The 15,641-nt window shown below is 30.5% G+C and overlaps 2 protein-coding genes across 3 annotated transcripts; one reads left to right on the top strand and one right to left on the bottom strand.

Annotated features, from left to right (window-relative positions):
- The first annotated feature begins 145 nt into the window (after positions 1–145).
- LOC125070576 (ATP-dependent RNA helicase vasa) lies at positions 146–9,025 on the top strand. The gene is made up of 14 exons (XM_047680493.1): positions 146–286; positions 651–683; positions 2,568–2,676; positions 2,820–2,942; positions 4,203–4,471; positions 4,598–4,783; positions 4,892–4,978; positions 5,129–5,266; positions 5,443–5,619; positions 5,786–5,981; positions 6,167–6,364; positions 6,448–6,578; positions 6,694–6,819; positions 7,663–9,025. The coding sequence occupies exons 2-14, from the start codon at positions 651–653 to the stop codon at positions 7,720–7,722; spliced, it is 1,833 nt and encodes a 610-aa protein (XP_047536449.1). The 5' UTR covers positions 146–286; the 3' UTR covers positions 7,723–9,025.
- LOC125070578 (proton-coupled folate transporter-like) lies at positions 9,020–15,572 on the bottom strand. Of its 2 annotated transcripts, none has more exons than XM_047680495.1 (9): positions 15,234–15,572; positions 14,954–15,106; positions 14,582–14,842; positions 14,093–14,267; positions 13,193–13,370; positions 12,723–13,101; positions 11,850–12,090; positions 10,284–10,345; positions 9,020–10,200 (listed from the first exon to the last, which is right to left on the bottom strand). In XM_047680495.1, the coding sequence occupies exons 2-9, from the start codon at positions 15,066–15,068 to the stop codon at positions 10,193–10,195; spliced, it is 1,419 nt and encodes a 472-aa protein (XP_047536451.1). In that variant the 5' UTR covers positions 15,069–15,106; positions 15,234–15,572; the 3' UTR covers positions 9,020–10,192. The 2 variants fall into 2 exon arrangements, with proteins under 2 accessions (XP_047536451.1, XP_047536452.1); XM_047680496.1 differs by having other exon boundaries at positions 15,349–15,572.
- Positions 15,573–15,641: the final 69 nt, after the last annotated feature.

Raw genomic sequence — 15,641 nt, 5'->3', positions numbered from 1 at the left:
CATATAAATATTATTAAATAATAATATTTGATTTTATATACAAAAGCAATAATAAAAATAATATAAATTTATTTCACAGAGTATAGTATTTTATGGTAATTTTAACTCTTTTCAAGTTTTCAGTCTTAACAATCACAACACATGAACACAATAGCAACACTACTATCAATTTTCGTCACTCGCCGCCATTTACCAAGGCACGTCTTTGTTCAGACTTCACAGATTTTTTTTTAAATTTAACATAAATTATAAACAGCTTTACAGTCTTGATTTTCAACTTACGACGGTGAGTTTAAACTCATACTTAATTTTCTTTGATATTTTTTGAAAAAAAACATACGCTTTACATACTACACGTGTGAATCTTTGAAGTGCCGGTGAAGCTTGAATTATTTTTTACCAACCGATTTAGAATTTTAAAATAAAAAGTCAATTTATTTTATCCAATAAGATATGTTTATAAGTGATATTGTCTGTTAAAGAAATGTATAAAAATGTTATACTCTGATTACTAGCATTAATCTAAGCGTAGGGTAGGTATACAAAAATGTTTTGATATCGAGCTGAGGTTGCATTATTGGAATTCTTTTTTTCAGTCTCAAATTTGAAGCGTCTGAATTAGTATTGTTATCATTTTACATTGATTTCAGATGGATGATGAATGGGATGATTCCTGTGATATTGTAAGTACTCCATAATATATAATAATAATGTATCTTTATAGTGAAAACTAATTTCCTTATACACAACATCTAAAGAAATTGATCTTCGTTTGATGTGAAATACAATTATATTTATGAAATTCTTTTGATTTCAACAAAGTATGTACCATATATATCAGATCATTAGAATGTTATTACTGTAACTGAGATTGAATAAATATTTATAGCATACACAGGCTTAAATATAATTTTTAACAATACAAAGCATAACTTTGATGCTTATGCACAGTATTTAATGTTTGTCAATTTTAAAAATTATTCCATAAAATGCATTCTGCGGAAGATTGCCTCATGTTACAAACAGATTTAATTGTTCTTTTAGAATATTATTCAAGCTATAGAATTATATTCAACATCAAAAATGTCATCTGCTTACCTTCACTCATATAAATATGATATTCACTTATAAAATCAACAACTTGATTGTATCAAAAGTGAATACTGTTAGGGACTCTGTAGATACAATAAAACTATACAGATAAACTATACTTTCATATGAAAATTAAAAAACATATATTTAATTGTAACCAAAGCGAGCAACTGTGTAACTTTTACTTTCAAAATTGAATGCATAAAAACTCATTATTTTGTATGTTCAAAGTCTTTGATATGCATGTAGTAAATGGTTACTATATTTAATAATTTAAGACAGCACAAAAACTGTTACTTGAATACTGAGAATTTAAAGATTTAAATAAAAAATGAACAGTTACCAAGATATGTGTAGTGATTATGATATGGATATGCTTAATCAAAGAAGAAATCAAATTGATATGATACTATTATACTTTCATAAATGGCCAATTTTTGAAAGTGTAATAGTATATATTTTGATATATGTATATAAATTTGATTTTCCAAGTTTTCTATCTGCCTTTTCTGTGAATATTTTCTCTAAACTGTGAAACAAACAACTATTGAATGTACCTATGTAAAGCTCAAACTATGCTGAATATTATATTTTAATTCATCTAATAAGAAATGTCAGTAATTTAAATCAAAATCTTGACTTATTCTCTTTTTATCGGAATGCAATTTTAAAATTAGATTGTTAAACTGCATTATAAATTGATGTATAAATTGACAAATCATATAACTTTACAGACACATCAAAGTATCATGTTTGTATTTTATCTGTTTTAATAATTTAATATTATTTGAATTTTATAACAACATTTTCATTAGTTGCACTAATAAAAATAGAGTTCAGAAATTAAGTCTTATCACATAAGTGAAGAACTGCAATGGACATTCAAACTTAAATTTGCATTGTCTCAAAATCTATTAGACAATAGTTCTTTATAAAAAGAAATTGCTTGAAAGAAGATAAATAATTGTGCTTCGACTTATTAGTTTGAATCTTTATAAAACTGTATATTGAAAGATTATAATTTTTGTGTTGGATATCTTCATAAAACATCCATTGATTAACAATGGGGTTTTTCTATTTATAAATAAAAATTATTTAGATTTCTTTAAGGAATGAAAGAACTATCCCAGTCCATAAGTAAAATTGACTTCATAATATCAGACTTAATGAAACAATATTTCCATTCAACTTGTTGAGAATTTTTCTGAAGACAAATATCCAAACAAACCTTTTATGTCTATATTATAATTAAACTATTTTACACAGTACATACAAAGTGACAATCTGAAATCTTTAAAGACAATGACATGTAAATAAATATCCAGATATGAAATCATAATGTCAATGAAGAATTATCTATCAACCAAATTCATCCAACTGTTTTGAAAACTAGGTTTCTACCTTAGTGTGACAATTTTATTTATTAATGAACAAAATTTACACATTATAAATAGTTATTATATTTTTATTTTCAGGTGGTACAACCGCCTCCGACTATAAACAGCTATGCTGACAATAATGTGGACGAAGGTCACAGCTTGTCCAGGGGCAGAGGGTTTCCTTCTTTTATAGAAGACAATGAGGGTACAATCTAAATTAAAATCTTGTATCATTAAAGCAAAATTGAGTAATATTTGTTATACGAAATAAACTAACTATTTTTTGTTGCCGTAAATAAGATACATAAAAAAATTTGGTATGATAAAAAACGCTTATAATTGTTACAGACTTTAATAAAGGGGACAGTAATGGGTTCGAGCGTCGAGGCCGCGGCGGAAGAGGAGGTCGTGGTCGAGGAGGGCGCGGGGGACGCGGTGGGAATCGCGACCGTGGTGACTATGAAAATGGTGGTAAGTAGACTTTGTTCACTACTATGATTCTTATTTATTTTAAAATTTCCTACCGTTACTCCAATGCTTATGCATTACTGAACTAGAATGATTTGTGTCCTTGTTTCATTAATAACATTTTAAGATATTTTACAATTCTTTATAATAAATATTTGTAACCAACTATGTATGAATTTTATATTATTATTTTAAAAAAATAATTAAGTGTGACATTGTTTCGTTATTGACGAATTCATTCCGATACTACCTAACTATGCTTGCATTGAGAGTTAACAGATACAATAATAGATTATTGTAATACATAAAAAAAGCTCGGTACAAATGGAAATTCATATGAATAAATAGTCAAATATCCAAGAAATCTGCTCAACCACTAATCGATAATAACGATAAATGACTATAGGACAGTAAGATTTTTTTTCTTATAACACTAGTCATTCTCAGTCACAAGTACCTATTCCATCACGTGACATTAAGTTCTTTAAGTTTGTTAAAAACATTTGGTTCATGTGTTTATCTTAGAAATTAGTTAGATTTTTTTTTATGTGTCAAAAGCCCCTCTGGAAATGCCACATATTCTAACGCTAAACAGCAATACTCACTGTTGCTGTTTTATGAACTATTTAGTAGCCATGTGAAAATCTATACGTAATTTTATTCTATCTTCTATTAGTCTTGTCAGCACCCACGCACTTTACTGACACTTCAGCCTTATCTGAATACAAAATAGGTACATTTTGTGAAATTAACAGCCTTTATCTCAATAATGAAATGAAATAAGTCATGATATGAAACATTAATATAGTTTATATTACTGGATTTAGTTCGAATACAAAAGAAGCTTTTTGTTTATTATTTTATGTTTATAATTATTATAATTGTATAATAAACATTTTTCATACACTTTAACAATACATATTAGTCTAAGTTAATAAGTAGTTATATTATTTCTCTAATCATAAGTCTTACATATAAATAGTCTCAGAATTAACGAAATAAGAAAAGACTAAAATTTAAGTTATATTTTCTTTTTGTTAACAAATGGCCTTTCAGGAATCTTTCTAAGATTGTTCCATTAAAAATAGTCTTGAGGGCCACTTACAATATCAAGTGCCTAATAAAAATTTCATTTGTCACTTAAGTTTATCAAGTAAAATACTTTGAAATGTCAAAGTCCACTAGTTTTTTTTGTTTTTTTAAGCGATTGAATTATTATTACAGACCTAGTGTTTTAATTTTTTGTGGTATTTCATATAATAGGTGATAATTATGATAATGGAGAGAGGGGTGATCGACATGAAAGAGGTGAACGAGGGAGAGGAAGAGGTAGGGGGCGTGGAGGGAGAGGAGGTGGTCCTCGGCCCAACGGTGGTGGAGAGGGTGAGCCTACAGAGGGAGGGGAAGATGAGGCTAAGAAAGCCCCAGTAACATATGTACCGCCGGAACCTACAGAAGTTGAGGAGGAAATATTCAGCAGTACAATCAGCTCCGGAATCAACTTTGATAAATTCGATTGTATAGCCGTAAAGGTAGGGTAACCTACTTATTTTTTTTTTTAAATGTACTTAGAATAGATTAGAATCATGGTTAAAAAACAAATGAATGTAAATAAATAACTATATTTTACAATGATTATATATCAATTTTTGCCATAGGTGACTGGAGAGAATCCTCCCCGAGCGATTGACAGTTTCGAAACGGCAAATCTTCGAAAATACGTGCTGGATAACATTCTCAAGTCAGGGTACAGAAAACCAACTCCCATTCAAAAACACGCTATCCCCATCATAATGGGCGGAAGAGATTTAATGGGATGCGCGCAGACTGGATCGGGAAAGACTGTAAGCGATTATCTTTTGATTTGTAAATTTCACAGTAAACATGTTTTTTTTTATTAAATGAACTACTAATATTCGACTATTAGTAACTGAAGAAATACTGTATTTCAGGCGGCATTCCTTCTTCCGATTATTAATACACTCTTGCAAGATCCTCGTGAATTGGTCACCGGACCTAATGGATGCGCACAACCACAAGTGAGTTTGTATCTTTATATTTAATAAATGTTGTTTTTATACGTACACTGTTTTTGTATGTTCTTTCGTATAAAAACTAAGACATTGAATATTCGGATTTGGGTTATAAAGCTTTCTTATACTGATTTTGTAACCTATAATTAATTTCAGGTCGTAATAGTGGCACCTACGCGCGAATTAACACTACAGATATTCAATGAAGCCAGGAAATTTTCATATGGTTCGGTTTTGAAAATAGCCGTAGCATATGGTGGTACCGCAGTACGACACCAAGGCGATAATATTGCTGTAAGTTTGTATATGATCTTTAAAATAAGAAAATTGTTAAAAAAAAATGTCCGAAGATAGTAATTGATTGAAACTTAAATATTAAACAGTGATTTAAACTAATCCTCGATTAATTTATATGTGTACTTGTGTAATTTGCTGATTCAGGATTAACGGATAATATATTTCTATCATAGCGAGGCTGTCACATATTGGTAGCAACGCCGGGACGACTTCATGATTTTGTTGATCGCAACCGCGTATCGTTCGATGGGATACGATTTGTAGTGCTTGATGAGGCAGATCGTATGCTTGACATGGGTTTCATGCCTAGTGTGGAGAAGATGATGGACCATCCTACTATGGTATCTTTAGTAAGTATTTTTATAGTAATTTATATTTAAAAAAAAATAATGACTAGTTGACAAATACCGATTACCGAAGAAAATAATACTTAATACATTCTTATCTATAATGTCTGAAATAAATGAATTAGCAAAACTGCAATAACTAATGTAACATAATTCATGTATTATACAGACTGAACGACAAACGCTGATGTTCTCAGCTACTTTCCCAGAAGATATTCAACACCTAGCAGGTCGTTTCCTCAACAATTACCTGTTTGTGGCTGTCGGTGTGGTTGGTGGAGCCAGTACTGATGTGGAACAAATATTCCACCAAGTCACCAAATATGAAAAACAGAATATGCTTAAGAAGCTCATAGAAGAGAATGGTGGGCATTATGTTTAACAAATATCACTGTAGTCTTTGTTTGCGAAAATATTGTATTAGACATACTCGTTTCCAAGATTTGTCATTATTATTATGATACATGATAAGTCAGTCATATGGCCCCAGTACCTTGTACCAGTAACTTGTGGATTTACCTACGTCTTAAGTTAATCAATATTTTTTCAGATGGCAAACGAATACTCGTATTCGTGGAAACAAAGCGCAATGCCGATTTCATAGCGGCCATGCTGTCGGAGCAGCAGATGCTGACGTCGTCCATCCACGGCGACCGCATGCAGCGCGAGCGCGAGGAGGCGCTGCACAACTTCAAGAGCGGCCGCCACTGCATCCTCGTCGCCACCGCCGTCGCCGCGCGCGGCCTCGGTCAGTCGGGCGACAGCGTTTACCTCGGTGTCTAGATAGCAATGGAGTACAAATTAATACTTAAACTTTAAATTTTGTTACAGATATAAAGAATGTGGATATCGTCGTCAATTACGATCTCCCTAAGAGCATAGACGAGTATGTGCACAGAATCGGGAGAACCGGTCGCGTCGGCAATAGGGGCATGGCTGTATCATTCTTTGATTCTGATCAGGTAATGTTCGATAAGAATTGAGCATTGACAATTATCATTTTTTTTTTAAGTTAAATTATTTAGCTTATTTTAAAATGTCTAAAGTGATTAATAATATTAGATAATTTTTGCACAGGATGTAGCCTTAGTAGCTGATCTAGCCAAGATTCTGAGGCAAGCTGAGCAGCCTGTACCAGACTTCTTAAAGGGTGGAGGAACTGCCACTTATAAGGGCAACAAGTATGGTGGCAGTGATATTAGGGTAAGGAAATATCAATTTTATCATTTCTAACTATTTAAGACTCATTACAACTGAACAACTTTACTTTGTTGGTTGGCTTTGTGTAAGCCCATCTGAGAAGTACTACCCTTCTGACACACACTATATCGCTAATCAGCAATACTTCGTATTTTTTAGTGTTCTAGTTTGCAGGTTGAGCCATTGCAACTAAAGACACAAGGGACAATATCTTAATTTTATCTTAGTTCCTATGTTAGTGATACAGTAATGATGTGAGGCATGATTAATGTTTCTTAAAGCACCAATGTTCATGTCTGTTGTTTCATATGATATTAAAATATCAATATTTTTGTCCTTGCTTACAATTATAGAGGACAATGTTTAACGAGGTATGATTACATTTATTTATGTAACATATATTTAATACTTCATAGCATTGATTTAATCTAAATCTTTCACACGGTTAAACATTAAAGTGCTCTTCTTGTTTCTTCTGATGCAATCTGTTTAATAAAACTTTCATATTTTTTGTCCTTGCTTGCAATTACAGAGGACAATGTTTAGCGAGGTATGTTTTAATTCTTATTTAATTTTAAACACATTTCGAACCACAATTGTAATAAATACGCAGCCTTCGTTTACTTCTGTTTTAAACAAAATAATAAAAAAGCAATGTTCAAAAGGACAAATTCAACACTGTTTGAAACCATAAAATCTTAACTTAGCTTCCCTTACCCCACACAAAAATTAGCATAGCAATAAAAACTCCTGCACAGTTTTGTTGTGATCCATCTTACAACTTTGATTATGAATGAATGAAAAACTCTGAATATGTTTATAAAACAATCAATGTTTTATTTTCAGAATTTCAACAATGCGAGCACAACGGTCGATCAAGGCCAGGAGCCAGACGAGGAGTGGTAAATGTGAAGGACAACTTGATATTACTCTGTAATGTTTCCAGTGATTTTGATTATATTGTACAACAAGTGGTGCGTGTATATCTCATTGGTGCTTGCGGGTTCGAGACTGAGTGTGTGAACAAAATTTTAAAATTTATATATATACATAATATGTGTGACATATGTAGAAACAAATTATTATCTGTAATGTAATTCAAAATATATTTGTGATGTAATAATTTTAATTTAATGTAATTATGATCATAACATAATACAAAAAGCACATCTCGAAAATTCGGAAGTATACTTATTTCGCGTTCATCAAAAATTCTGCTTATAGACTAATATTGATGTTTGCTATCGCGTCGTAATAGTTACGAAATCATCCTTAGGTACTGTAGTCATTAGTCTAATAGCCAGTTAATAATTTGTTTCTATGGTAAAACTATCTATACTATATCCCTAAGTCCTATAGAAGACTGTGTTTTTCTGTGACAAGTATTGTAGATTAAGGACTAACACGTAAGTTTTAATAGCCTTGTAAAGTGCTGTAATGTTTTTTTTTTCTGTTGCACAACACCTTTGATTTCAATGCTTACCATTTGATTGTACTTATTATGTTAGTTATTCTTAAAGTTACTGATGGTATTGTTTTTATTTTTTTTAAGTGTGTTGATTTAATTTTTTTTAGGTTGTTACATCCAATTCGAAAACGTTTAAAAAACAATCGTACAATGCGATATTTTATACGAATCTGTGATGTTTAATGTTAAAGTTGCTCAGTTTAAATTTTAACATAGTTACACATAATGTTAAGTCTATTTACTGCAGCTTTTGTTTACAAAATTTTATACCTGACTCGTTCAAAAGTTCTATATTTTATATTATTTAGTTTAAGAGAATCTCAATAAATACTAAACTCGAGACATAAAGATGAAACGAAATGTCCATAAACTATTTTCTTAATGAGAATATTTCGTTTCTTATATTTTATTGTACAAAAAGTAAAACAATATTTCAATTAATCTGTGATGATTATTATAAGTAGCATAGTTTGACTTCCATTACAACTTACCATAGGTCATTGTAATATTTTTAGTTTACGTGAGAAACGTATCTTTTCTGTATGAAAAGAAACATTTATATTGATCCGATTATGCAGGGTAAACCATCATAATATATTACAACATATATTTTGTCAGAGTCCTAAATGAGGACAGAAATGGTACAAATGTGTAACTATGTATACATTATGACTTAAGATAAATTTTAGTTTGTAAGATGCTTGTTTCCTTTTACTTTATGAATAAACAACATAATTTCAATGTAAAAGTTTTATTTTGTACAACTGTATCATATCAATCCATAAGTTTTTTTCTGAAAGTTGTGACTTATAATTATTTTTATACAATCACAAGGGATCACAATCTATATAATACTCAGTTAGGGTGTATATCTGTCTATCTTGCGAGAATGTAAATTGCTGAATCTTCATACAACTTAAACATAAAATTTTCTAATTTTTCGATTAATATTCGTTAATTATTAACAGAATTTGTTATGGTTTACGATCTTTTTGGCAGTTGACAATATCGCGAGATAGATTTAATGGTGCCACAATTCAATGGTACACAATTTATTAAAATAAAAAGAATAAAAACGAATTCTAACTATCTATACCTAGTTAATTATAATAAAGAATACTTTTGTTAAGTACGTACAAATATTGATTAATAATACAAATAATACTTAATTGATTCTGACAATGCCCAAAAAATTAAAAATATAAAACATTTTGTCTATATCAATAAAATGTAATTTTTAATATCACAGTTTTTTTAGAAATATAAGATTTTACTTTAGAGGTAGCTTCTAAAATACTTGTCATGAATACATTCAATTTTTTTTGCTAGCCACGAATAACAATAGACTTGCACAAGTATGTTTGACAATGACCACAGATAATGATAACAGGCAAAATCGTCGCTAGACAACAAAACAAATCTGTCTGCTAGGTATGGTATACTTAAACTCCGAATCGCACTGCATCTTTTGTTATACCATTTATATATATAAATAGGTGTCGTAGTTTTTTCAGTAGGGCAATATCAATAATAAACAAAATATAAAAGTAGGATCAACCGAATTCCAAAAATCAATAGCCAACAACCATTTATGGACGATTCATAAATATCATAGATAATCATGTATATATTTTTTTATAAATTGCATATCAATAATCAAGATAATTCGACATCTAAATAAATCTTATGCAGTCATTTCCTACGATAAAAGATGTATATCAGGGTCCAATAAAATATCGGACGTGGCATGTTAGACAGGTAACCCAAAAAACCTGTTAAAAACGTGTGTAATTAACGTAACGTGTGTTCCATTAAAATAAAAATAGCAAAAAACTTGCACAATAAATTGTTTATGAAGAGCATATTACAAATAACCTCTCCCTTTACATATATTTCAATTTGGATGAATTATATACCTGTAACAAAAAACGTTAAAAAAAATTATTTATGTATATATTACAAAATTAATTGAAACCCATATATTTAGTATCATATTTACCACCATAACTAAGTGGAGAATAATTTCCAGATGATCTATTCCACGAAAAATATTGTACAAATCTGTAACAATGAAATTACTATTAAATGACTTTCTAAGAGTATCTTTAATCTAAGAGATTCATATCGAAGTCGATTTTTCAGTTCAATCAGTCATTCTTCTACCTAGTGCAGCGGTTTATCTTGTGTCTCTTCCCGTTCATTTGTTTTCATAATTTGTTTACATCAAACAATATGATCTGACCTATTCCAATCGAAGGAGGTGGAAGAAGAAAAACAAATCTTACACATATTCCATGGGATTTGCTAATAGCTCTGCTATATTATATATACATAATAAATACAACAACAGTTATAGATAAATATATCTTTGATATACATTATTCCATTACTACTACTACTGTTAACTACTTATATACATTTTAATACCAACTTGGACTATTTTACGTCAAATCTCCAAACATATTTTTTTTAATTTTAAGATAAGTCAAAAGGTCGAATGTACAATTCCAAATCTAATTCCAAAGTGACAATAGTCCTGATTATAGACTCACGCTGATCATAATCAATGGCTTTGGATAAGTCATTAAGTCACAGAAAATCCCTGAGGCATCTTGTGACTCCACCGAAAATTCATAGATATTCTTAATAATCTCGATAATTCTGTCTGTTCAATAAGGCTACTAATTGTTTTAAGATATTTTTTCAATTGTTTGCCCAGGGTAAATAAACAACCAGTATTGAGACTAGCCTCTGAACTTGTTGGAGGCTGAGGAACTACGAGATTGAAAAATGATTTTACTGTTTCATCAGTTTAGGAAATATATCACATTAATCACATCTATTAAATATTATTCCAACTATGAATACCAATAGTCCCCCAATCATTACATAATTAAAAAGGTTTATGTATTAACTGTTTTGGTGAATTTGTTGTTAATTAATTAAAAAAAAAATCAAAGTAGAGTGATGTATGAAACATGTTAAACCCGTTATTTGATTTTGTTTCAAAGGAAAAAATATATGTAATGTTTACCCACGACGTTAAAAAAATGAAACTAAAAGGAAAGGACAAATTCCAACATAAAGTTAAAAGAGAAGGACGAACGCCCGAACGAGTATAAATTATTGCCGAGGTTACAGACTCAAAACGATGATACCTACAAAAGTAGTATTTCCAGCACTCTTCGATTTTAAAGGATGATTCTTTTTTCGCTTCAAATTTCTCTTAATTTAGGTAATTTATATTGTAATCTTGAATTTTATAAAGAAAAATTATTTATAATTTTTATACAATACCTATGTGTATTAACAGTATATATTTTCTTAAACTTAAAAATTGAGAGTGAGTAGTATTATTTGTAAGTACTAAAAAAATTTTTTAACCTAAATAATACGAATGCGACAAATAATTTACTACTGTGCATAATATTGATTAATATATAGTATAATAAATGTAGGTAACCAAACGTAACACACATACTCGCACACACACACACACCTATGGCTATGTATATATTAATTTCACACGCCAAAATCTTTTAAATAATTGTTTATTGCAACTTACCCCAAAGTACCTATACTGATCACTATCATCGAGCTGCTGAGAACATATATAGCACCAGGAAAAGTCGCCAACGTACTCGCGTACAGTGAGTTAAAGATAACTGGATATATGATCGGACAAATACTTTCAGCTGTGCTTACTAGAAATAAAACTTTAGCAACGTCCTCGACAGGAATCGTTTTTGTCAAAAACGATCGCACTAACGGGCCCGATAGACCTTTGAATATCGATACTCCGGAACCTGTAACAAAAATGTTTCAAGTTAAAAAATGTTTTTCCGTAAAAGAAACCACCTATAAATAAATAAAAAAATTAAAACAATAATTCCATTATCGGTATATGAAGTAATTTATGTTTTTTTTTCACTGACAATAATATGGACATTTTACCGTGTAGTTCAACTTCAAATAGAAAACGGTAAGAGTAGGTCTCTCATCGTACTTATTTGATTCCTTGTTCATATTTATTTAAACGTTGCACGTAAATTTCCCTGCATAGAAAAGTAGCTAATAGTAACGTATCCCAGCGGATATCCTTTTCTAATGCGTTCGCATAGACGTGTGGAAACTAACTGAATTGCGTGACAAGGGCTTATAATTATTTTTAATATTACTTGAAATACGGAACTACTTAATAAATCTTCTTAAACAGTTTTATTGCAATGAACGATTGGATTTAACAATGTCTCGGAAAATCAATATTTTTTTTATTCTGGTTTTTAAGGTTCCCTAAAATGAAAGAGCGACTAAACTTTAACCGTGTTAAAGGAAGATATAGCCAATAAAGATAAAGTAATCTTAACTGTAAGTGCATTTTATCGGTTATAAGTATTATCGCGAACAGCTTCACAAAATAAGTAAATATAGAACTTACTTAAGTACATGTGCCAGGATTTGATTGCAAACAATTTTATCAAATTATCCGCTGTAGCTGAGATCAATATAAATATTGCAAAGACTATATCTCCAAGACGAAGTACTTTCTGTACCACGACAACACCGAAGAAACCTCCCAGGAACAACATTGCTGTGCTCACTGCTGAGTATTTTGTGTATTCTTGTAATGACCAATGTAGTTTTTGTCTCGTATAAAGATACTCCAAACCGACGGTTCCAAAAACGGCTAAAATTGTAAGGACTCTGACAAGACACAGGAGGAAAATTTGAGCTCTCTGACGATTAGGTCTTTCTTTCAAACATTCTTGAACCATTTCTTTTATAAGTAATAAGTCTAAGATTTTCGACACTCCGCCCTGTAATCATTATTTGTTTTAATTTTAATTACAACGTGAAAATGTAACAAACGAACTCACTGTCGGATTTATGACATTAAATAGGATTTACCTGTAAAGCACCGTTCAAGGATTCCCTTATCCATATGTTGGTAAAAGCATATGCTATCGTACTGATTGTAGCAGATACCAAAAGTAAATATGTATTTCCTATTTTTAAAATCAGATGAGTGCTACACGTGGCTCCTAATACACTACCTAATGATGTAGTTGCGTCTATCATTGTCATTCTGAGAACAAAATAAATAAATAATGCAAATTGGAAATTCGAAATAAAACATTCCATCACAAAGTCTTGTATATTAGTTAATTTAAAATATGCTCTGTTTCTAAAAAGAAGCAAAAAGATTCTGCAAATGTTTAGTTCTTTTGAAATTGATTTTGTTTGGACATTCTTTTATTCGACCAAAAATGAAGTGGTTTTTAATATTTATATATATAAATCTAGAGCTATTTTGTTTATTTATATATATATTAACCGATATTAATGACTATTTTGCGTCGGAGTCCATATATCGCTCCAAGGTCGACAAGTTTTTTAAGTCAGTTTTCATTTTATTTGTTTTTTTAATTAATTTTCTTATATTTAAACAGAAGTTTCAATCCAATTTGTTATCTCTTTCTTGTAATCGAGTCCAATTTTATTCGAAATAGGGCTGTGTTTATCTGCCTGGGTAGGTACCACCTATTCATCAGTTATTTTACAGCCAACCAACTATACTTTGTATTGCTGTATTCTGGGTTCAAGGGAGAGAAACTCAGACTAATCACTTTGGACATAAGATAGTAAATCCCAAGGCAATTTCAAAATAACAAGTGACCATGTCTATGGGCAGATCTGATCACTCACATCAAGCTTATTAAAAATATCAATATCCAATTTAGATAAAATGTGTCTCTATTCCATACAAACTATTTAAAAACGATATATAATTGTAAAATATTGTATTACCTTAATAACGTACTACTGGAAGAACTGGTATCGCTAACATAGCAGTAGGCACCAGTAAATAATACTACGAATCCTCCACTAAGAGAAAAAGGCACTGCTGTTAATATTAGCCACCATGGACCTAAGCTATCCATCATTCCAAAGATAACTAGTAACATGCTCGTCATTGTCAAACCTACAAAAAAATTACATTGCATTTAAAACCAATAACTATTAAAATAGGTAGAAAGGTTAAAAATACATAGCTAGTATTTTTTTTTTGATTATGATTTTTTTCTTTCATAATAGATAAATTAGACAAACAAACAAATATATCCCTTGTCCTTGGCCTTGCATGAATTACTTGTGCCTATAAACATACGCAAACAACGATAAAGGAGACTATTTTTTTAAAAGATACTGAACAAAAGAAAAACTTAATAAGTGCCAAGATTTATAAATAAATATTTTTCTTTGAATTGTGTAATTGTTCTACAAAACTACTCTCACCAAATAAAGGCCAAACTATTAAAAGTTTTCTGCCGTATGTATCAGACCAGACACCAAGAAACAAAGATAGAAAAGCTGGGAACACATACTCCAGCACCATCTTTACGGTCGTCACATACGTAGAATATTTCTGCACTTCTTCCTCTAACTGTGCCGTAGCGTTTGTTTTAATGGGTGAAAGGAATGGCTCGCATTCAGCCACAGAATAATTTAAATAATGCACGCACGTTCTATAGAGGATGATATTACTGATGGCTGGTCCTAGATAAACAAAACAAACTGTTTTTAATTATCAGGGTTAATAAAATAAATTGCAAAAAGCAAACAAAAACATTGATTATAAATATTGAACATTGAAGGAAAAGTTTTTACCTGCTAAGGTCACGGCCACTATAGAGAGAAATAGCGGTAATTCAATTGTCGTTGAGATCGACCTCTTTGGTATTGGTAGCCCATTGCTGGAATTTATGTCATCTTCGTTTGTCATTTTTGTACACCTTAATAGCTAAAACTCTAGAACAAAATCTGCCAAAAAATATAAAATTGATTCACTGCCATTGAACTTGAAAGATATTGAATTAAAACACATAATTTTAAAGTAAAGTAAAAACAAGAGCTTCGTTAAATAACCATATTAAAATACAATGCTTACTGTTCTTTGTTTTCGATATCGCTAAATTTAATCAACGTTTTTATTAAAACAATAGCAAATACTGACTATGAAATCCCTTGTTATCGCGCAACTGAATTATCATTCATTATCATACCTAACTATGATTCAATCGCAAATCAACCCAGACTTTAAAAACATAGCATGAAATGCAATATTTAAAATATATCTTGACTTTTGTTGTTATTCCATTACGTACTACGTTAAATAAATGAAAACAAATTGCATTGCATGTCGGCAATGCACATTGTCTGTCTGTCACTAATTATCCTAAAGGAAATGTAGTTCTAATACTCGATTAGTCACGCGCATTGAGATTCATTATGCACTGTACAGTAATACGAAGTTATTATCTCAGGCTTATTATTGTGCTTTGTTGTTCTGGTTTAT

This window comes from Vanessa atalanta, chromosome 17 (assembly GCF_905147765.1).
Source record: "Vanessa atalanta chromosome 17, ilVanAtal1.2, whole genome shotgun sequence".
NCBI classification, from domain to species: Eukaryota; Metazoa; Arthropoda; class Insecta; order Lepidoptera; family Nymphalidae; genus Vanessa; species Vanessa atalanta.
Note: the sequence above shows the minus strand (reverse complement) of the source record. Positions and strands in the feature narration are given on the sequence as shown.

Bases quoted from the DNA above. Each gene is read 5' to 3' on its own strand.
- LOC125070578 (XM_047680495.1), bottom strand. From the start codon at position 15,068: ATGACAAACGAAGATGACATAAATTCCAGCAATGGGCTACCAATACCA. The intron at 14,843-14,953 runs GTAAAAACTTTT...TTGTTTATCTAG, and splicing joins AGTGGCCGTGACCTTAGCAG to GACCAGCCATCAGTAATATC. The intron at 13,102-13,192 runs GTAAATCCTATT...TAATGATTACAG, and splicing joins CCTTGAACGGTGCTTTACAG to GGCGGAGTGTCGAAAATCTT.
- LOC125070576 (XM_047680493.1), top strand. From the start codon at position 651: ATGGATGATGAATGGGATGATTCCTGTGATATT. The intron at 2,677-2,819 runs GTACAATCTAAA...TAATTGTTACAG, and splicing joins TTTTATAGAAGACAATGAGG to ACTTTAATAAAGGGGACAGT. The intron at 2,943-4,202 runs GTAAGTAGACTT...TTCATATAATAG, and splicing joins TGGTGACTATGAAAATGGTG to GTGATAATTATGATAATGGA.